Genomic DNA, 21,821 nt, shown 5'->3' with positions numbered 1-21,821 from the left:
TTAGTTTAGCATTTAGTTTACCTGGTCTTTGAACGAAGTACCCCTTTTCAAATCCTGTCAGAAAACACGTTTGTATATAAACCTAGTACGGTCTTTAAACCGAACTGTGGGCAGAGCGAACAGCTCCAGCTGCCGGGGGCGATACAGCTCGGCTGGGCGGGCAGGCTCACGCCATTCTTCAGCCCAGGTGTAAATCCTGCCGGAATGAAGCTCTGCCCGAGGCTGGTCTGCAGGGTGCCCTGCAAGGGCCCTCGGTGTCCAGCCAAGGCACATCTCTCCCGAGCAGCGGCAAAGGCGTTACAGTAACTACGTCTGATCCCCCAAACACTCTCTGGAGCTCTCACCCAGGGCTCTCCGTCGCATAGTTCCATGAGGACACAGCCCAAGGCGTCCTGGGAAGCCCTCCAGGTGTCGGAGGAACCGTTTCGTTCATCAGCTCCCTGACCACGAACCAGCGAGGGGCTGCCCGCGGCCTCACCCACCCCGGCCTCTCCCCGCTCCAGCCACCAGCGTGCCCGAGTCAGGGCTACCGGTTGCCCGGCGGGGATGGTGACGGTGACGGCAGTACCAACCCGTGCCGCGCTGGCCACGGCCCATGGCGGGCAGGACCACGCTCATGGGCGCTCTAGAGCGGAACGAGGAGGGCAGCTCCCAGCGACCCCACCAGCGCCATGCCCCCCGCGCCCGTTCCCTGTCCGCACCCGCGCGCGCCCATTGGCTGCCGCCTCAGCCCCGCCCCACTCCTCCCTCTGCCATTGGACGAACGCTGCTTCTCTCTCGCCCCCCTCCCTCGGGCTCGCGCTGTGATTGGCTAGTTATTCCCCTCCCCTTGGCTCCCCGTCCTATCCCTGCCAAGTGATTGGGCAATGCTCACCCTCTGTCTCCGCCTCCCCACAGGCGTTCCGCTTCGCCATTGGGGGAGCCCCTCCCTTCTCCGTGCTCCCCTCCCACCCGGCTGCCGCGCGGGCTGCCATTGGGCCTCGGCCGCCCGCCTCGCACGCGCGTCGGCGCGGCCAGGCGGGGCCCGTCCCCTCGCGTGACGCCCGCGCCGCCGATTGGGGCAGCGCGGGCCGCGCTTCCGGTGCGGCGCGGCCCGGCCGGGCGGGGGCGGCGGAGCGGGCGCGGCGGGGCCGGCGCGATGGAGCGGCCCGAGCGGCCCCGCGCCAACGGCTGCGGCGCCCACGGCGCGCTCCGCAACGGCTTCGTGCGCGGCCCGCCCGGCACCCAGGTGAGCGCGGGGCACGAGAGGCGCTGGGGCGGGCGGGGGGCGCGGCGGTGGGGCCCCGGGAGGCACCGCGGTGTGGCTGTGAGGGGTGTCGGCAGAACCCAGCGGTTTGTGTCGTCCGCCCTCGCCTAGGGAGGGCGGGAGGGCAGCGCCCGGGGGATGCTCGCTCACCGTACTGGTGGCGGCGTGGGAAATGACTGTCCCTCGGGTCATGGCTGTAACTTCACTGCCCGGCTTTTACCGGTGCCAGAGCTTTGAACTTAAACCTCGCTGTAGCACATAGGTGTGTGGTTTAGAAGAGAAGGTTTCAGCAGTCCTTCGCCCTGTTTCGCTGTTACAGGTGCGACGCGCGGGGCTGTGGGCACAGGTAGCCTCGAGCAGGGACTTCCCCTAGAGCAGAGCTGGAGGCTGATGCAGCGCTTCCCATCCGGCTGTACCAACTGCCTGCCATGCAAGTGTGTATTTGTGCTTGCAGACTTGAGTTGTTTCTGTGCAAAACACTCAAGTTTTGTGTTACAGTGTAGAGAACTTAAAAGGTTGTCATGAATTCAGCCTCAGTAGAAGGTTGTGTTTCCTCGAACATCTCAAGCTGCTGCAGAAAAGCCTTCCTCTGTCATCATCTCTCCTGCTGCTTCTGTTTTTCAGTCCTCGGCTGTCCCTTCTGTTTTTTCAGTGTAGGCTTGTGCACTCACTGTGTGAACTGGATTGAGAACTGATGCAGGGTAAAACGAGACTTTTTTTCCCCTGAGTTATCTTTAACTGAGGATACTTACTGTGTTTCTTTGGGTGGATGGATGCTCACAGTCATGCCCTGGCCCTTGAGAGATACAGCACAATACTGGAAGTGAACAAATGGAGGGAGGTACAGGACCTTCAGCTGGCAGCAGTGTCAGCTTGTGCTGGTTCGGGGAGCTGTGGCTTTGGTAGTCTTGCCTTGCAAACTCCAAGCCCTGCTGGCTATAAAATCTTACATGTAAATCTTTGTAATAAGACAAAGTGTGGTGCTGGAGAGTGTTGTTCTGTGAGAGTTTTTCCCCACCCTGTGCTTTCTAAAGGAGAACGTCTGAATAAAGTTATATTCTTCTACTTCAGAAGAACAGAAAGTGAGGTAGGGAAGCATTTTCCTCAAGGGCTTTGTTTACCTGCATATCTGGAAAACATGGGTGATGCAGCATGTGAATGGGAAAAAAACTTAGACTTCAAACTGAGGAAGCTTTAATAACCTTGCTGGTTTATGAGATGTTCTATTCACTTAGTAGCTTGCACATGATACTATGCTCAGATATGTTTTGGAGACCTGAGACATTTGAGATAACTGTTTCTAAAGTGGGTCAGGGTTCACTGGAGAAGTGGTCATGAGAAATCTTACCAAAAATCTAAAGTGTAGCAGCAGCAGTGTGAGATATAAGAGTGTAGGAAAGTTTGATACCTTTCTGGCAGCTGCTTGCTGGTCAAACAGATTTATAATTACATTTTTTCTCCATAATTTTATGTGGGCTAGCTTTATGCTAACTCTCAAAGTGAGGGTCCGCATGTTAGAACTGGACTGGAATAAGCAATTGCTTAGGGGAGCTAATTATGTCCATCTTTCTTAGATAGCATCCCTGGTGGTAAGCTGCCAAAAGATGTGTTTGCTGATATATCAGAGATTCTGATATCACTGGCTACTTGATTGGTCTTTTGCCTTTTCAGTTTTGTTTTTTGGGCCTTTCTACAGAAGAAGGGAAACATGTGAATGCTCACTTTGTATTGAATATATTTGCTGTGTATGTATATACTACATACTTACCACGTAGAGTACTTGAAAATCTGCAACTGTAAGCAAGTACCAAAAACAAGGCAGCTAGCACAAAAGAATGTGATTGTTACTTAGTAGGAAAAAAAACCAAACAGACAAGTAAGGATGAGGAAAATAACTTTTCAAGAAGGCCTTTCACAGGTTTTGTGCAAGAAATAAGAGGTAAAATGAGATCTAGCTGAGATGATGGGAAGAGGCAGGGAAAGGAAAATGGTCAGTTTAAAGAAATGTTGCAGTCGTTGACAATTTATCTGGAAAACCATGGAGTTTCTGAGGGGAGAGTTTAGAGACAGGGTAGTGCCTTACCATGTCCCCCAGTAGGGCTTGATAGTGCAGGAAAGCTTTACCCACTTTGAACTGATTGAAAAAAAGGAGTCCTCTTCTACCTAGGATGTTTCTGCTCAGGTTATCTATGTAAGTTGGAGGGGTTTTTAATTATTGATTTGTTTGTTTATGTTATTTTGGGGGTTTTTATCATAAAAAAAATAAAGCTTAAATTCAGATGTTTCCCTATGATACTTCCTTCTCTAAGGGTGGTATTTGACATAGAGTATGTTCTTTACTCCAGCATGCACAGAAGAGGGTGAAATTGTTTACTTAATTTTCAAAGAGATTGTATTTGTCTCCTTCTGAACTGCTAAACCTCTTTGGTAAGAGGAGAGGAGAAACTTGCTGCCTACTAAAACTGTGCAGTAACAGACTCTGGCTACCTTGGAGATTAATGAAATATCATCAGTGACTGGGAAAGTGACCATTTGAAGTTAGGGTTCAAGCATAGTAAAAATATTTTGCTGAAGTACTAAGATAAATAACAGCTCTTGGCTTTCCTGAGGTGTCTTGTGTTCAAATCACTTGGCTCCTGCTTGAAGGTGATCTGTTTAGAGATTGTTGCATTCACTGAATTTCAATCTCATTATGAACACCTTAATTACTTAAAAAACACCTTAATGGTTGAAGAACCATATAGAAATTTAAAATTATGTAATGTTGGAGAAAAGTGACTTTTTTCTGATTGTATACAGTTAAGGGAGTTAATGGTTAGAAAGTATAGTAATTTATGGATGGACTAAAAATTGATTGAGAGCTCTGGTGTAATACTGCAGTATGTCAGATAAAAGCCTGACATCTCAAAGGGTATTGTCATGATGTGAGGAGTTGAACATAGAAAGGAGAAAGAGAACAAATCTTAGTAAGAGAGATGTGAAGTTACCTCTTCAAGTTGTGCATGATTCTGCTTTTTATGCCCTTCTGCTGTTTTGGGGAGAGTGTTGAGTTCAATATAAAAATGGTGTTTAGGAGCTATCAAGACACTTGTGGGAATAATAAATGGGGGGAAATTGCTTTTTCTTTCTGCAGTGCAATTTTAAACTGGAACGTATTTCTCCATTGGAATGTTTTGCAAATGACTAATAGTTTTCCAATGCTGCATCTGAAAAGATTTTTTTCTTGCTTAGAGTAGGGAGATTGGGACATCTTTAATGGGAGAAGATGCCCTTATTTTCCAAGATAATTGATTTGAATCCACCTATTATTGTTACCAAATTCTTAGTATTGTGATTTTTTTTTTACTCCTTAATTGAGCTTCTCACATTAGAATGGTTCTGTTATGCTTCTAGAACTTAAAGAAGAAGTAGTCTCAACCTAAAAAAAATAAAATTGGAATATAGGTTTTAGAGATCAAGTTCTTAATTTCTTAATTTCTGTTGTGTGCAGTATCTCCGAGTGTGTTAGATAGGAGCTGGAATTATATAAACAAATTTTAATTTCCCTGGTGTTTCTAGAAGGTTTTCAAACACCATCCTATAGCAACTTCCAGATAACATACATGCCTTTGTAAACAATGCCTTGTACTGCTTCCTCAGGAAGACAAGTTTATAGTTTGGTTGATAAAAGTGGGAGGACTGTGGGATTTGCATTCCTTTCAGACTGTTACAAGTCCTGAATTCTAGCAGCTATTAAAACGGCCAGCATAGATATTTCTTTCCTGGAAGTTTTGGTGTGAATATACAGAAAACCGTTTGTGTAGTCTTGTGATTTGTGCTTGCTCTTCTTAAATAGCACAATTTGCTTAAAGGTTCATCTTGTGGGATTGCTGCAGGATGCAGGGGAACAATGGCTTCATCCTGATTTCTAAGATGCTTTTGCTGGAATTCAGGTTAGTGTAGTTTCTTTTGGAGAGCACACTTAAGATGACTGCAGCAGATACTGCAAGTTCTTCTTGCTACAAGTGGTTTAGTGACGTGAATCATGTTTCGATGAAAGTTAGGATAAGATAAATAACTACCCTATCCACTGGTGTAAAAAGGAATTGGAGTCCAGAATTATGAGGTTTTTTCACATCTGTGTACAAATTTAAAATTTAAGTATTTCTGATGGAAAAAAAAAGATCCTGAGAATCTAAATCTCATTAACTTCTTCTTGAAGAAGTGGTTGTTCCCCCTTACTCACCATTTGGGAGATGGCATCTTGCAAATGGTATCCAGTTTTGAGCTTCTCAGAAAGATCCTGACAGAACCACATCAGTCTGTGAATCCAGTGGAGGGTCCCCAAGAAACGAAGAGGCTGTGAGAGCTGGGTTTGCTCAACCTTAGGAAGAGAGAAGGCTTAACTAGCTGGCTGCAGGATATAGAGGAAATGGAGCCAGACTGTTGGAAGCATGTGGCAATAGTAGGAGAGGCAACTCATGTCATTTGGAGGAACAGGAAATTTTGATTGCACATAAGGAAAATAATTTTTCCCACAAGCGTGGTAAAATACTGGAAGAAGTTGTCCAAAGAGGTTGTGGAATCTCCATCCATGAAGGGGTTCAAGAAGTTCAAGACGGTTGGACGTGGCCCGTGGCAACCTGTTGTAATTAGCCCTGCTTTGAGTTGGGGCTTGGATACAATGGAGGTCCCTTCCAACCTTAGTTATTCCGTGGTTACAGAGGTGAGCTCATGGACTGCAGGGGAGCTTGTCCAGGTTTGGACATTAGCATGTAATCCCCAAACCCCTGTGAAGATGTGTGCTGTAGGGCTTATAGCTTATACTCTGAGGCTTACATCAGACCTGAGGAAAGGAATTACTGCTTTCCAACTCTTGCTTGGTTTGATGATTGACTGTATTTATTGTGTCAGTAACGTAAAACTGAAGTGAGAAGAAAGTTGTGTGACCTAGAAAAGACTGCAACCTTGTTCAGATAATTTAATTGACAAAACTCCTCTATTTTTGAAAAAGTGTACCTGTGCACAACAATCTTTTTCTACTACCAAATTCAGTTATCAAAGACTGTAAGCCTTTGTGGAAGGAACAGCTACTCAGCATTTTCCCTGGCAAAATGAATATTTGAGGTCATCATATTAAATTAGTAGGTGTAGTGCCAGTGTTGTGCTTGTTGACAATCTGTGTGTCTGTGCTGGTATGAAAACAAATGCCTGTGATAGCTGCTGATATTATGGGCTTCTCTTAGATTTCATTATGTGCTACTGAAAAATTAGTTTGGTTGAAGTGTTAAAATCTGTTGATTTATTTGGATTGCCAGTTCAAATTCAGCTGGTGATAAGCCTTAAATGCTCTTCAGAAATTGTTATAGATGTATACAAGTTAATTTATTTTTACTATATTTACTTGAGTGATATGTTGTATTTTTCTGTCTTAATTGTACAACAAAACCAATTTTTTTTCTATATTTCATGTGTTCGATTTGTTGGGGGGGATAAAAGCTTTATTTATCTATTGACTTCAGTTTCGCCAGGTGGAACGTAAAGCATTGGCCCCTCTTCAGTGAGGTTTCCAGTTTTTTGTTTTGCCATCATTAAGAAATGAATCCTAGAAAAAGAACTGTTTTTAATTCAAAAGTATAGTTTTGAAGAATACTTAGGGTTGAAAAGTTTAGGAAGTAATAGGCTTTCATGTCTATAAAAATGAGAGCAGATTCTAGAATATGTCAGGAAATACTTTCAGAGGTATCTGAGAGCCTGGAGATTGACTTGTTGCAGAAGCACTGCAGACTTGGTCTGTCTTTGGAAATCTTTATTGTAAATCATATTTAGTATTCTGTGTGCCTGAAACCTACTAAACATAATAGATAAAGTTACATGTAAGGTTTAAGGTCATTTAAGGTAAAGAATTTAAAAATTATTTTAATTTAAAAATTTTTAAAATTAAATCTTTTCTTAGATTAAAAAAAATGAAGAAAAATAGTATATTCTCAGTAGAATTCAAATTGTCACCAATATGTAGTTAGCAAAAAGCACCAAGTTTTATTGCATCCTTTACTTGCTAATGGAGGGCAGGGGAGAACCCAAGCCCAAACAACTTTTAAATGTTACGAAGATTTACACTGTTTTTGTAGATGTGGTAAGTGCATCTTATACAAGTACTGTCAAATTTGTTGTGCCTAACTAATTGTAAATAAAAATTTTTGATAATACCTGTCAAGAAGAACAAATCTTTAATTAAAAATATACTCTTAAAGTCTGTTTTATAAAACAAGTTTATCTCCTGTGGGTTTTTTTTTTTAAAGCTTAAAATGTGATTCAAACCAGTTAATTCTAACTTTGGCAGTAAACACTTTGTCTTCTTACCTGTGCAACAATCTGAGATTGAAAGTCTAAGCAAAGCAGTGCAAGGAAAAGGGCCAGAGGTGACAGTAAAATTACCATAAGGTATCTAACATTTTAGAGCAACTCCTTTCATGGAATTCTCACTGCTGTGATTTCTCTAGTGCTGATTTCCTCAATACTTTGTAATGACTGTGGCCACTTTTGCATACGGAGGCACACTCATGGATGCGGTCTTTCACAGTGTGTTTCTAAAAATAGAAGCAGCAAACCTGTTAGTAAAATTTCTGCAGTATGTGTGGTATGTGGCAGTGAGAAGCTACTAAATTTTAATAAGAATTTAGCAAAGTTGTGTCCCAGCATAAATAATCTTTTTAATGTGTTTACATTACGTCTGCCAGGTTCATGTGAATTTGTTCTTTCTGTCAGCATGAAATGAAATGAAATGGCCTCTTTAATGCAGGGTGCTGGTCCTTTCCTGGGGTAGCAGCAATAAGCAGTTACCCTGTACTGCTCTCGTACTTGTGCAGCATGTATTGCACTTGTAGCATCTTCTCTTCCTAAAGTACATGCCTGCCATGAAAGGTGTGTACCCAGAGTCCTTGGTAAATCCTGTGTGTTGTCTACAGTAGCATCTGCAAAAGTTCCTGTGTTTGTGCACAGCTTTTGTCTTCTCACCCACAAAGGATACAGAGAGTGTCCAAAGGAGGGCTACAGAGATGGTGAAAGGATCTAGAAGGAAAGCTTTGTGAAGAGTCACTGAGATCACTTGGTCTGTTCAGCCTGGAGGAGGCTGAGGGCACACCTCATTACAGTTACAACATCCTCAACAGGAGAAGAGGAGGGGCAGGCACTCATCTCTTCATTCTAGTCATCAGTGACTACCCAAAGGAAGGGCATGAGGGTGTACTGGGCCAGGTTTAGGTGGGATATTAGGAAAATGTTCTTTACCTGGGAACAGTTACCCAGGGAAGTGGTCACAGCCTGACAGAATTCAAGAAGCTCTTGGACAGCTCCCTCAAATTGGTGGTGTGACTCTTGGAGTTGTGCTGTGCAGGGCCAGGAGTTGGACTCGATGGTCCTTGTGGGTCCAACTCAGTAAATTCTGTGATTATCATCAGACTCTCATGTGTTCTGCTTAGACCAGTGTAGTCCTTTGTAGTAGTAGCTGTTTGATGCTGCTGCAGCTCAGTAACTGCTACAATACTGTTTCATGTGCTTTGTTTTGCCAAGAGTTTGACCCAACACAGGCATTACCCGTGGCTGGTTCTTTGCTGCCTTCTGTAAGCAGCTGAGTTGTGCTCTCTGATTCTCCTGCAGCTGAGTTCCTTAATGTGATGGTGCTCTTCTGCATACAGGTACTCTGCACAGTACAGGAAAGAGAGTTGTAGGTGAGCATACACATCATTTTTTGATCCATGTGTTTAAGTGAACTCTGACTGTTCTTTGTACTTGGATATGCTGTGTATTCTACTTCAAAGGTCATGGCTCACTTTATGATCATAAAGCATGTTGAAATCATAAAAGTCTTAATCTTCCACACCTTTTTTCTCTTCCCGATAAAAGGAAATTAGGCACTGAACTGTAGCCACCTTCTTTCTTGGTCTCTGGAACTAAAATTGCTGTTCTTTTGCAGCAGCTTTGGAGCTTGCAGCATGTAAGCCTTCATTTGAAGGCTTACATGCTTGAAAAACAAATAGGCTTGTATTTAATGTGACTACAAATGTCTCTTCTGTAGTCAAATTCTAGAGATTTTTTACAGTCATATACTTCATGAAGAGTTTGTGGAATTGCATTCAGTCTTTAATTTTTTTTGATTCAGCTAGGATAACACAAGCTGCTTAGCTGATATCATAGCTGACATGCAAATTTAAGGATGTATTAGTACTGGTGGAAGAAAAATGAGAGGTGAAATTGATTGGAGTATGGGTTGGATCAATACAGGTATTCCTAAAAAGCCTTTCTTAGTGACATATTGGGATTGACCATATTGAATAGTTTTTTTAGTTTTAGTATTTGTTACAAGTACAGGCACTTCCAAAGACCTGGGAAAAATGGTATGTTTTTATTTTGATTAAGTTTGCACATAGATTTGGGTCTCTTAGTTTGTTTTTTTCAGTAACTACTTTTTGGTGCTTGGTAACCTGATAAGCTTTGATGTGATCTCTAGTTATTCAATCTAGGTTATTTGCAAAGTAGTCACTACCAGTTTTCTGTCTGCTTATCCAGAAATCAGCTGCTGGTAGGCAGGCACAGGTGGCAGGTATGTAATGTGCCTGCTCCTTCACAACCTGATCTGACAATGTGAGGATGCAAACTTCTACTTGTAATTCCCCAAGCTGTGAAACTGTGTGCTGGTTGAAGCTTCAGTGTGTCATCTTCCTTGTACCTGGATGCAACAAAATTCGATAGTTTTGTGTACAGGAGCCACAGTGATACAGTTAAGCAATTCTGAGAGTAATAGAGAAGAGGTAGGTGGCTCTCGCAGTTTTTCCTTTGCATTGTTGGCTCACTGATTCTGTGATTGTCATGGTGCTGATGCCCTTCCTCTCTCTCCAAAAGCTGCTGCCTCTTGTTTGCTGAGCTCTATCAAATGACTTTGTGGAGCAGTGCTGTAAAGACTGTTAAGGTCTAATGAATAACCTTCTGCAGACAATTATATTTCCAACATGGATCAGTTCAGTGTTGAAGGGATGCTATGCTGATAATCAGATTTAGTTGCTTTAGTTGTACTAGCTGGAGGCTGGTGCAGATGACTCAAAGTGGGAGTCAGTGGGGCAGGGGCAGTTTCTTCGGCTGGTGTGTTCATGAAGAGAATAGTGTGTGAACCTTTGGCCTGCACTAAAGCCTTAAATTGCCAGCGCTTGAGCTGCAATGTGGTAAGCAAGTGTTCCTACACTTCTGCCAAAGCCATGGTAATTTTCTACCTTAAGCCACTGCTGTATGCAGTGTGTTTTTAAGATAATACTTCAGTATTTAACCTGGCCTCAAAGCACTGCAAGTTGGTTACCTGCATCTGTCTTAAAGTACTGCTGCTAAAAGAGAAGTTCCTGCTCTGTCTTTGCTATTTTGTTTCCATACATTGACCTATTCATAAGTCCCCACAACTATTGTGTCCAAATCAAGGATTTGCTTTGCTAAAAACCGTGTCAGAGGAAGGGAAGAGGTAGAAATGACTGTCAGAAGGGAAGGTGCTGTTGCAGTTTATACTTGGTGACTGCACTGCTATAGCATAATTGTATTCCTAAGAACAGCCCCTTGCTTCTGAAAAATTGCTTTCATGATATTAGTGACAAACATAAAATACAGACTTGCTCCAGCACATGAGATGAACAGGTATCACTTTCCAAATAATTCAGTGTCTGGTGATGCCAGCAAGTATGTGTGCCTTATTGATTCCTCAACTGTTGTAGAGGTTAGTATGATTCTACCTTACTTTCCCATATGATAGTATGAGTGACCTAGGTGAATAACTGGTTTTATTCTATCTGCTGGCCCACACCCCTCCGGAATTATTTGCCGTTGTCTTTTTTTGATGAATTTAGGTTCAATCTCTTTCCTAGGTGTTGAGGTTTTTCTGATTAGTACGTTTTAAGAAATACATTTCTTACTTTTATATATATTTGATGCCACACAAAGGGGATTTATGTCTTATAGAATGTTCTTTCATATGTAGCTATTCTGTTATCGTGCAGCCATTCTAAAACTTAGCCAAGATATCCATTTGCATCTAATGGCTAGATTTCTATGTTTTCATTCATTAACTTATGAGATCTGATCTTTAACTTAACAATTTGAAAAAGTAGTCTAGTTAAAACCATGATCTTTCCCCCCAGTGTTAATATTGGGTGAGCATTTGCCCTGTAGCTGTGAAGTTTTTCTGTAATAGTCACAAATATTGCATATTCTAGTAATTGTGCTTGAGACAGACCTGCTATATACACTAGGCAGCTAGTAAATCTCCTACCTTCAGATGACATGTAAGTAGCAATATGACTTTCACTGTGGATTTTATGCAGAAAGCCATTCTTTGTTCTGTATGCTGACATATATGCTGTGTTGAGACCCTGTATACAATGACTTTTTTGTCTGTGGTGTCATGTCCGCCTCATGGATGAGTACAGTGTTTATGTCAGCGTCTTTAGGCTAACAGCTACAGAGATACGTGGATTATGATTGTTTTGTTACACTAATACAGGCTTCCAAGTCTGAGAATATATTGTTTAGATCAATAAAACTATTAGTTTCTATTTTGTTTTTCTCTGTAGTAAACCTGGGACGCATCGCTGTTCTGTTACTTGTGCTCTCTTGGTGGAGGCACTTTTTTAATTTTGGTTTGCCTAGGTGTAAGCAATGCTCTGTATGTAGCTTTGCAAACTAAATAGTTTTAATGAGATGTTAGATTAAACTACCCTAGATTGGTAACTGTGACTTGGGTTATATCAGCAATTTGGCAACTTCATAAATGGAGGCTGGCAGTGTTTATCAGTAATGGCTGAACTTAGCTGGAAGCAGTTTTTGCTGAGTGGTGGGGGATGCGGAGGTGGGGACTGCTCTGTAATGTCTGCCTTTTTTTCAATTAATACCTCAACTGCCTCTCTTTAAATTTTTACTATAGATAAATCATATTGTGCACAATGGAGGATTATACAAAAAGCCTTTCAATGAAGCTTTTGAAGAAACACCAATGCTGGTTGCTGTGCTGACCTATGTAGGCTATGGTGTTCTCACTCTCTTTGGATACCTGCGAGATTTCATGCGGCAGTGGAAGATTGAGAAGTGTCAAAATGCAACAGAAAGAGAAGAACAGAAGGTAACCACTGGGAAATAATGTTCATGGGCTGAGGCTTGAGTGTTTCTTTGGAGAGAAGTGGTGTTCAAAGTTTTCTGCTGTTTTCCTTGTCTTCTGGATGCCCCAATTGCTATACAAGTAGTGCTGTGTTATAAAAAAAATAATGTTTCTTTTGAGTTATTTTTCCTCAGAATAGTTTCCTCATCTGTCTCAGTGCAAAGCTGCATCAACAGTTACATGAACATACAGCTGTAGAAACAAGAGTTTGGGAAAGAGAGACTGCATATTCCAGCATCAGTACTTAAAGAAAGGCTCTGGTTTTAGTTTCACACCAATGGGAGGCTTTCTGATGCTGATCTGGTGGCTGAGTTTTGATTTAGAAATGTTATTAATTCTCTTTATCTGAAGCAGTTGCAAAGAGAAGCTTGTGGGTCAGATCCAGAGCACAAGCTATACAATTTTAAATTCTTTTGGAGTCCAGAACACAAGCGGGTTAGGTGATGAGTAATTTGAGGTACTGACTTGTGCCTCACTGATAGTGATTAGAAAGAATTAATTCATGTTACGACCTACTCACAAAAGCTTCTGTTACCAGGTGAAAGGTCTTGCCTGCTTCAGCAGTTAGCCTGGAATGGATAATTCTGATTTTCACTCCTTGTAAATTATTTTTAGGGATCTTTATTCCCTACTGGAGTTACTTGTTTTTAGGAAGCTACTGCTGAAACATGAAGTTCACAAGGTATATTTTTGCTAACTTCTTATGTGACCCCTCTTAGAAGAGTGCGACTACCAGTGAGCTGTCTCCAAAGGTCTTATTCTTGCTGATTTGGGTTCTCTCAAACTATTTTTCTCAACTGCTTTAGAGAGCTAATGTGGCTTCTAAAATGTTAAGGGAGTTCCTTTTCCAGTTGCTGGTTTCTGGTTCTCTGTGCAGCCACACAAGCAGTTGGCTAGCAGAAAATAGCAGGGGGCAGAAAAGGTATCTCAGTAAGGCAAACAAATAATCAAGGGTGGCAGGAAAGAACTAAAAAAGGGAAGGCTTCTTTGGAGCCTTTTTTTGGAGACAGCACTGGAATAAAGTTCATATCTTTTTACAGTAGCTAAGGACCAGTGCCTAAAATGACCTCACAGTAGCTTCTTTCTGTGCACACTGTGAGGTAGAATTAAGCAGATTCATAGTAGGGCACTAAATTCCAAAACATTCTTACAGGAGTTTAATGAGTAAAAAGCGTTTCATATTGGTTAAAAGTACAGGAGTTTAAATTTACACTATTGCTAAAACTGACATCTGAGTGAGTGAAAAAAGGAGGTAGTAGGTGTAATTCAGTAACACATTATTGATATTAGGCTCTCAGTAGAGATTGCCACAGAGGACCTTGAAGCACAGAGGTTGTTAGCAACAGGTTATCCTAGTCCTAAAAGAAATGTGGCCTTGAATTTTTTTATAAATTAACTCAGCATTTCATCTTACCCTGAAAGAATTGAAACTCTTTCAGTTTCTGTCTTGGTTACGGGTCCCATGAGGAGATGCATGTATTCTGGTTTTGTTTTGCACATAGGATGTCTGTGGATGGAGCTAATAAGAAGTGCCAGTGAATACTCCGTAAGAATGAAAAATAGGAAATCCTGTTTAAAGAAATTTTCGTGTTGGAGAAACCTCAGCCTAGTGTACTTCCCCAAATCATGTCTCTAGCACTTAGATTGTAATAGCTGCTTCTGATATCAGACAAATAGAAAAGCAGTCACGTGAGGTCTAGAACATACAGTACTTATCCTCACCCTTTGCTGCTTTAAGCTTTGTTTGCTTGCCAATGAATTGACGAGAGCACGTTGCAGCATGTCTAGTGTGGGAGCCAGGGGTTATTTTGGTGCAGGAGGTGGAGGGAGATGTGTGTGCTCAATTACTTGTTTTGAAGTTCTTTTCTCCAATATTTGAGTCTCTCTGCTGGATGACAGCCCAGTCACCTTTTGGTAAGGGAATACAGGTACTAGTGTGTAAAAAAGGTTCAAAACTCAACTTTTTATTGTTATTAATATGTGCAAATTAGAGAACCCCTGTGATTACACTGGAGTGCTTTCTGGCAGATTTGTGGGAATCTTTCCTCTGTGTGGAAATTAACATTTTTTATTACTGAAATTCTCAAGAGCCAACACGGTTATTATGATTTTCTTAAGTATCAAGCAAAAGGATTAGCCTTACCTCTTCGAAATAATTCATAATTCCATAGGTAAAAAATTACAAAATTATGTAGTGTGAGGAAGTATTTTGTAACGGGCTGAATGAACTTGTTCTGAAAATCATGGAATTGAAGTATGTGGATTTTCTGTGGTGTGTTTCTGAAGGTGCTTACATTTAAAAGCATAACATAAACTTAGGTCCAAAATAGTATTAAAAACAAATACAAGGAAAAGACTCAGTTTTTCTATGTTATGGAGGGCAGTTTATTTCAGTAGAGCAAGTTCTTCCTTAAATTGTCACTTAATAGTATAATCTTACTCTGCATTACAACTAGAAAACTGCAAATTTAAAAAGCAGAGCAGAATTTTGAACAGGTTTGAATTACAGCTGTTTCTGATGGCAGGTAAATTCCTTGGAATTTATTAGAGCCATGCATTGATATGAATGATTCTAAGAAAGCCTAATATTCACTCAGTGTTGAAACACCAAAGGGTGAAAAGGGGCAGACTTTGCTAGTACTGATTTCCAGGAAATAGTTTCATGGGTTTTGGCTTTGTTTAAAATACATCCAGCTGAGCTTTTCCTGGAAACCAGTGTTGTGTAGCACATCCTCTCTGAAGCATTACTGGTCTGTTTTAGGCATGGGTAAATGGCAAGATTAACAATTCTCAATTACCCTGGAATCAATTCATGCATACCAATTTAGTGTGCTGTCTAGTCAAAAAATATAGTTAAATCTGCAAAATGCTTCCAGGATTTTACAGGCAGGATGAAAATCACTTTAACCTTTCCTCCAGCCTGATTTGCCTGTTGATTACCTTCCATGTTTTGTGTTTGGAAGTGACTCTGAATGGGCCTGGTAACTCTCTAATATTCTAGTTCATGCTCTGTAGCTTGCCCTGCTAGAACATGTTGCTAGCATTTGGGATTTTCAAACACGTGTTCACAGGAGTCCAGCTGTAGGGATATTTCAGGGGCAGTAAACTGGAATTGTTTGTTCAGTGTTGTCTTAGCATCTGTGTAGCTCATCAGGGGCCTCCTGATGATACAAAGGCTACCCACAGTTATTGCTCCACTTTCCTTGACTCACACAACAGCAAGGTGAAACTAGTCTTTCTGCTTCCTTTTAGAGGCCTGGAATTTGTTGCAATTGTCTTCTGGATTTCTGTTTAGAGTCAGTTCTGTGTGTGTTATCAGAGAGCATGTTATGTGAATTGCAGATAAGCCTGCTGGTGCTCATGGCACCATTTGTTAGCTTAGGTGCAATGCTGTGAAAACTTGGCTCTGAAAGTAGCATAATCACTGCATTTGCATGTCCCTGTGCCCTGAGCTAGAGGCTACAAAGCTCTCATTATGACCTTCACTTGTTGCAATATTCATTTAGAGTATGATGAAATAATAAATTCCCAAATCACCTATGCTAAGGTGTTGTACCCCAAGGGAGAATTTTGTTCTTCCCTTGACTGGCTGTGCTTTTCATTGAAATTGCTATGCTTTTGAGGCTTCTGGGAGACCACTAGTACTTCAATTTCTTCATCAGGCATCCCCTCAATAGAGGATGTGTTCTAGGCTGAAATTGGCAGGAATAGAGCTGTTTAGGGTTTTTTTAGCTCCATAAATGAAAGAACTTGCTGCTTTTGCTCCCTGTTTTGGGTCCAGTGTTGCAGTTGTTTGACTGTTTGCTCAGAAGATTGCTCAAAGAAGCAATTCCTAGAATATTTTTCCTCTGAATGAAAGTGTTTAATCTCAGACTGATATTCTTAGGGACCCTTACAGCTAGGAAGAGTGTTGGATCTGAAATAAGATGACAGAACTTCATAGAAAAATAACAAGATCTGAAGATGACAATAACAAGATTTAAAGGTGATAGTGGTTACTTCCAGCTCTAGGATGCTGTTGCAGCTGAGCACTGTGGTTGCATGTGTCAAAAATTTTAAATAACGGAATATGCTAAGTTGGAAGGCACCCACAATGCCACTGAGGCCTGCACAGGACATCCCAAAGAGTTACACCATGTGCCTGAGAGGGTTTCCAAACTTCTCGATCTCTGTCAGGCTTGGTGCTGTGACCACTTCCCCTTGGGAGTCTCTTCCAGTGCCCTCTGGGTGAAAAGTATGGATTGATAGAGTTCATCCTTCCCTTCCTCCCCAGGTGTTTAATTTTTTTAGTTCAAAGATTGAAAACATTAAATTAGCACGAGGAATTCAAGTGGTCTTTTTGTTGTACTATCTACTCTTCATCTGGAATGCCACACTGTAGAAGGATGGAGGAGGTAAACAAACAAACAAACCAGCCCCCAAACCAACCAGCAGACCATCTGCTCCTGTATGCCAGCTCCAAAAGAGGGCTTTGAAACTCCAAAAGTCAGTATCAGTTTATAAAGGCACAATATCCTTACCCTTTGTTTTTTACATTCTCAGATGTGTGGGTCGTTAGAACCCCTCAGTGGGGTTAGGATCACTGAGGAAATAGACAATCCGTTTTTGCATTATGCCAAAATAACATATCCTGCTTGCTCTCTTCCAAGGAACTTTCTCATGAGGCCTATGTGAGGATGGTTTGTTGGAGGGAGCAGTACATGTATAGATAACAAAGGAGTTGACAGTGTGCTGACACCTATACTTAAAGCCCTTTACTACAATCCTACAACTTGGTACTCCAAAAAACTAAAGCTAGTGTCCCATATTAAACCTTCATTCCCTTACCCATAATTTATTCCTGGAATTCTTGTTGACTTTTAAAACATATTTTTTCTTTATCATAATTCAGTAGGTTCAGAGAACTTCTCTACCACGCAGTAACTTTAAACTTAGTTATAATGCTGGCTTTTTCTTAAAAGAAAATGCTTGTGTTACCTATACTGATGGTGCCAGCCTGTTGTGGATGGTTGTCCTTAAGTCACCAGTTGAGCTTGTTACTGTTCTGGCTTTGTCAGCTTGGGTTTCAAAAGAAAACTCACCTGATGAGTAATCTGAAGTGAGACTGGGCTGTATGGACCCAGGCATACCTGCTTGAGTTGGTAAGATGACTCATTTCCAGCCTCCCCCTTCCAGCCAAGAACCTTGGTTAAAATACCAATTGTTTCTCAACTCACACAGTTGGTGTGCTTGGATAGCTGTGCAAAGCTTAAATCTTGTGTGTTGATGGTTAAGAGGAGGTGAAGATACTGAGAAGCATCTCAGTAGATTTTAATTAGATTTAACAAATCTCTCAAGTATTGATCTTCTAATGCGCCACTGTTTCTTTTTGGTCTCACTTCCCCCACCCCTCTAGAAGTAACATAGCAGGGGGTTTGAAACAATTGCAGGTAATTATTTTGATTTTGTGTCATGAATTGGGACAGGAACATGGAAGAAACAATTGCCCTTCTGTGCATCTTAGGACCTAGAAATTTTATTCCCACTGTCCCTTTGAGAAAGGACATACTTGTGATTCTCTGAAAGAGTGATTGCTAGCTAAATTTGGGCTGTGTTTCCACAGTTGAAATGATGGAAATGAATATCTTTGTGCCTTTTTGACACAGGTAGATCAGAAATGGGTTTAGGTGCAGCTGTATCTGCTTAGAAGTTGGCACTTTTGGGCTTGGTCTTTTCTGTGCAGCTGCTGGTAGGAGGATGCAAAGGTGTGGACCTAAATGTTCTTTTACTCCAAACTGCAAGGGCAAGGTTGTTAAATCATTAAAATAGGAAGGTAATGAAAAAAGTACTCCTACAGGCAAGCATTGTAAGTAAGAGCTTGTAAGTGCCTGTTTGTGTTTTTATTAAAAATCTGCCATAAATGCTCTCAGTTTTGCTTAGTGGTACAAATGTCTGACGCTACAGTACTTGGTGAGATACTCTGCCTTTCTCATACTGTCACCAAAAATAAAATTCCCATCACAATGTTTGCATTTTTCTTGTGAAAAACAGGAAGAAATGCTCGGCTGGCTCATACCTCTGTAATAAATTCTACTTTTTCCTTCTGTAGATGATTAAAAAGGTGGTGATTTTTTTCCCCCCCCAACAGAAGCTAATGAATTATGCATTCTTATCTCTACTAAATGTCAAACTTTCTTTAATTAAATAGTAAAAAGGAAATCTTGTGACTTTAGGGCAAGAAAAAAATGTTCTTGAGGGCTCAGATGTCCTTGCTGCCACGGTTAGTTTGACATTCTTGTGTTATCCATTCAAGGCAGTGACTTACTTTTCCTGGAAAACATTGGAAGGGAAGCTAAAATTCAGGAAAGGCTCATTCATAAAAATCATGTGGGACTTCAGTGTTGATAAGCTGTGCAGAAGAGAGGTACCATAATGCAGCTTATTAGCTTCTATTGAAAACAAAAAATTGTGGAAGGTTCTTATGGTAATGTGTAGAATAATGCTAGTGGTGCTATATTAAATGCATTCCTTATGCACAGAATAAAATATGGTAGAGCACCTTAGTTTTCCAAAGTCTTTGTGTATTCAGTACAGCAATGTTTGGTGCCAAAAAGCCATTGCATGTTCCCTTGCTCTGCTTAACTCAGAGGCTGACTGTAGCTCTCCTGCAAAGATTATATGCCCATGATTTAATGAAGGCGGTTATTTTATATTTTGTGTTTTCCTGAGTTTTTTCTTTATGCCAGAATGACAGATAAGAATTATTCATGCTACTCCTATTTTATTGTCATATATATTTTCCTTTCACTTTGAGTGCTTTTGATGTGTTTTCAGGACTTTGTCCCATTGTACCAGGACTTTGAAAATTTCTACAACAGAAACCTCTACATGCGCATTCGGGACAGCTGGAACCGTCCAATCTGCAGTGTGCCAGGGGCCAAAGTGGACATGATGGAGAGAGTTTCCCATGACTATAACTGGACATTCACGTGAGTCAAAACTGAAGAAAACACTTGCAAGAGCTGCCTTAAAATATAGGGTCTCTAAGAGCTAGTTGTAGGGTGTGAGGTCAAAGGAGCAGTGAATTATGAACTTTATTATGAAAGTTTGAGCTTTCTAGCAGCTTGAATCAATGAATTTTGCTCTTTTGAAATAGATTTAGCCACCAAGGTGATACAATCTTTTGGCTACCTTACTGTATTAAGATTTCCTGGACATACACCTGTAATAAAATTAATACCTTTGTGCATATAATATTAATACCTGCTGTGGATATATTGGATTGCACTGCTGCTTGTGACTTTGTGTTGATTGAGAAGAAGTTCTGCCACTTTAAGTAAATGCTGCTGTCTGAACTGAATTTGACATGATTGTTTTGAGTCAGAACTGAAGTAGTCTGTAGAAACAAAATAAGAAATACAAGAAAGGATTTTTACAAATTGGAAATGACGTATCACAGGTTTGATGTGAAGAGGTTTGCAGCACAGTGCTTAGTGAAACTAGTTATATCTCTTCTTGGCTTTCAAGGGCAAAAGAATTAAAATTGATTTTTTTCTGCTGAACTTCTTCCTTATTTTCCTTGTCACGTATTGTTAGCACAAAAGTGCCAGATGTGTTTCCTTTCTGTGGTTAGAGGATATCCCGCTTGAGAGGCTGCCAAGTTAATTGATCTAGAGATGTTATTTTGTAATTGAAAGAAAAGTTGTATGTTTCTGGGATGGAGGGAGGAACATGCCACAGCAACAGGTGGTTTGAGAAGCCTCAAGCAATTTCATGTGTGATAGCAAGTTCACCTGTAACTGTAAACTCTTCTGGGAATTAATTTGAGATTGTAAGATAGGGAGAGAATCTTTTTAACTGATTGTTGCAGTTTGATGATGAGAGGCAGTAGTGAAATAATTTAATGTTTGGTTCTATTGAGTTTTAACATTTCAGTGTATAGTCTAGGAAAGTGAAGTAATAATCTTCTGGTTAAGATAATTTTTAAAATTTTGGGTGTCCTAACTTGTGCTGTTTTTAAAACACAGATACACAGGGAGAGTGATAAAAGACATCATAAATATGGGTTCCTACAACTACCTTGGGTTTGCACAGAAGACTGGGGCTTGCCAAGAAGCAGCTTCTAAAGTTCTGTCCCAGTATGGAGCTGGGGTGTGCAGCACCCGGCAGGAGATGGGTAAGTTGGAGGATGATAGTGTGTTCCCTGAATGTTTATTTCTAAGTCTATCTGATTGCAGGTCTTTAAAACATTAGTTGTTTCAGCATTGAACTTTAGTGTAACTGATAAAGCAGCTTTTACTTCAGTGAAGACAAATTGACTTCTTGGATTTAGTTTATGTTGCACAGCAGTTGTTTTACTTACGTTTTCATATATGGAGTTTTTTCAGTGTTCCCTTATGGGCCTTTAAATAAAGCACAGCTTGGTTGGTGGAAAATCTCTTTGTAGAATTTAGCAGTAGTGAAAGCTTCTCCTTACTCTGAATTTCCCATTCATTTTATGTGCAGGAAACTTGGACAAGCATGAGGAGCTGGAAAAGCTAGTTGCCAGGTTCCTAGGTGTGGAATCTGCAATGGCCTATGGAATGGGATTTGCAACCAACTCTATGAACATTCCTGCTTTAGTTGGCAAGGTATGGCTTAAGTCGTCGACAAAAGCTCACCTAGCAAAGATTTTAGTGGTTAATTTTTGTAAAAGCTACTTGTTTGCTTTTGTTTTTCCTCAGTGGCAGCCCCTGCAGATATTCTCTATGGAAACTGTAGGTCACAGAATGCATCTCTAACCATTGCAAAAATCTCTTTGGGAAACAGCATCCATGGCACCAGTAGCAGCATAGAACTTTCTCTTTGGAAGAAAGCCTGGCATGTTAAGGCTTGCTTCCTCAGGCTATTCCTTGGTGTGTGAGATGGTGGCTGATTAACAGACTGATTGGCTGAAGGTATTTTGGTGCTTTTGAAACACTAAACCGACTGTGTCAACTACACAGATAAGCTGAGTTGCATATTGGTACATGGAGAATTTATTATCTTTGAGTGACAGCTAAAAAATCCTTCCTTGGAAGAAGCAGAAAGGTTGTTTCAGGGAAATAAGGTTAACTGTAAAGACTCATGATGTTTATTGTGTGCCCCATAAAACAGGAGACAATTAGTCTGAGTGTCCAGTATTCTCCACCACTGCTATTTTAGTTATTGGAAAATCAGATAAAAATGAAATTTTTCTTTGCTTCTTCTGATGCAAAATACATGTTCTCTTAGCTCCTACTTAGAGTAAAATAGTGCAAGTACTGGAACAGGTTGGATTTTTTTTGGCAAATGATTCATTGTCAGCCTAATACTGCTAGTCTATTGGAATTCTTTGCTCCTGTCTACTGAATTGTTTTGAATTATTTTCCTTTTATTTAATTTATTTTTTTTCACTTCCTGAGATTACTT

General features: G+C 40.9%; 1 protein-coding gene across 2 annotated transcripts in view; it reads left to right on the top strand.

The window, feature by feature from the left end:
• The first annotated feature begins 1,138 nt into the window (after positions 1-1,138).
• Positions 1,139-21,821, top strand: part of SPTLC2 (serine palmitoyltransferase long chain base subunit 2) — a 77,489-nt gene continuing 56,806 nt past the window's right edge. The window contains exons 1-5 of one of the 2 annotated variants that reach the window (XM_036384208.2): positions 1,139-1,228; positions 12,183-12,377; positions 19,227-19,381; positions 20,420-20,568; positions 20,898-21,022. In XM_036384208.2, coding sequence (XP_036240101.2) covers positions 1,139-1,228; positions 12,183-12,377; positions 19,227-19,381; positions 20,420-20,568; positions 20,898-21,022 — 714 coding nt within the window. Of the gene's footprint in view, positions 1,229-1,659; positions 1,681-12,182; positions 12,378-19,226; positions 19,382-20,419; positions 20,569-20,897; positions 21,023-21,821 lie in introns of those variants that run through there. The other variant, XM_036384207.2, reaches the window with a different exon arrangement.

The sequence above is a fragment of the Molothrus ater genome, chromosome 6, assembly GCF_012460135.2.
Source record: "Molothrus ater isolate BHLD 08-10-18 breed brown headed cowbird chromosome 6, BPBGC_Mater_1.1, whole genome shotgun sequence".
Classification (NCBI taxonomy): Eukaryota; Metazoa; Chordata; class Aves; order Passeriformes; family Icteridae; genus Molothrus; species Molothrus ater.
Note: the sequence above shows the minus strand (reverse complement) of the source record. Positions and strands in the feature narration are given on the sequence as shown.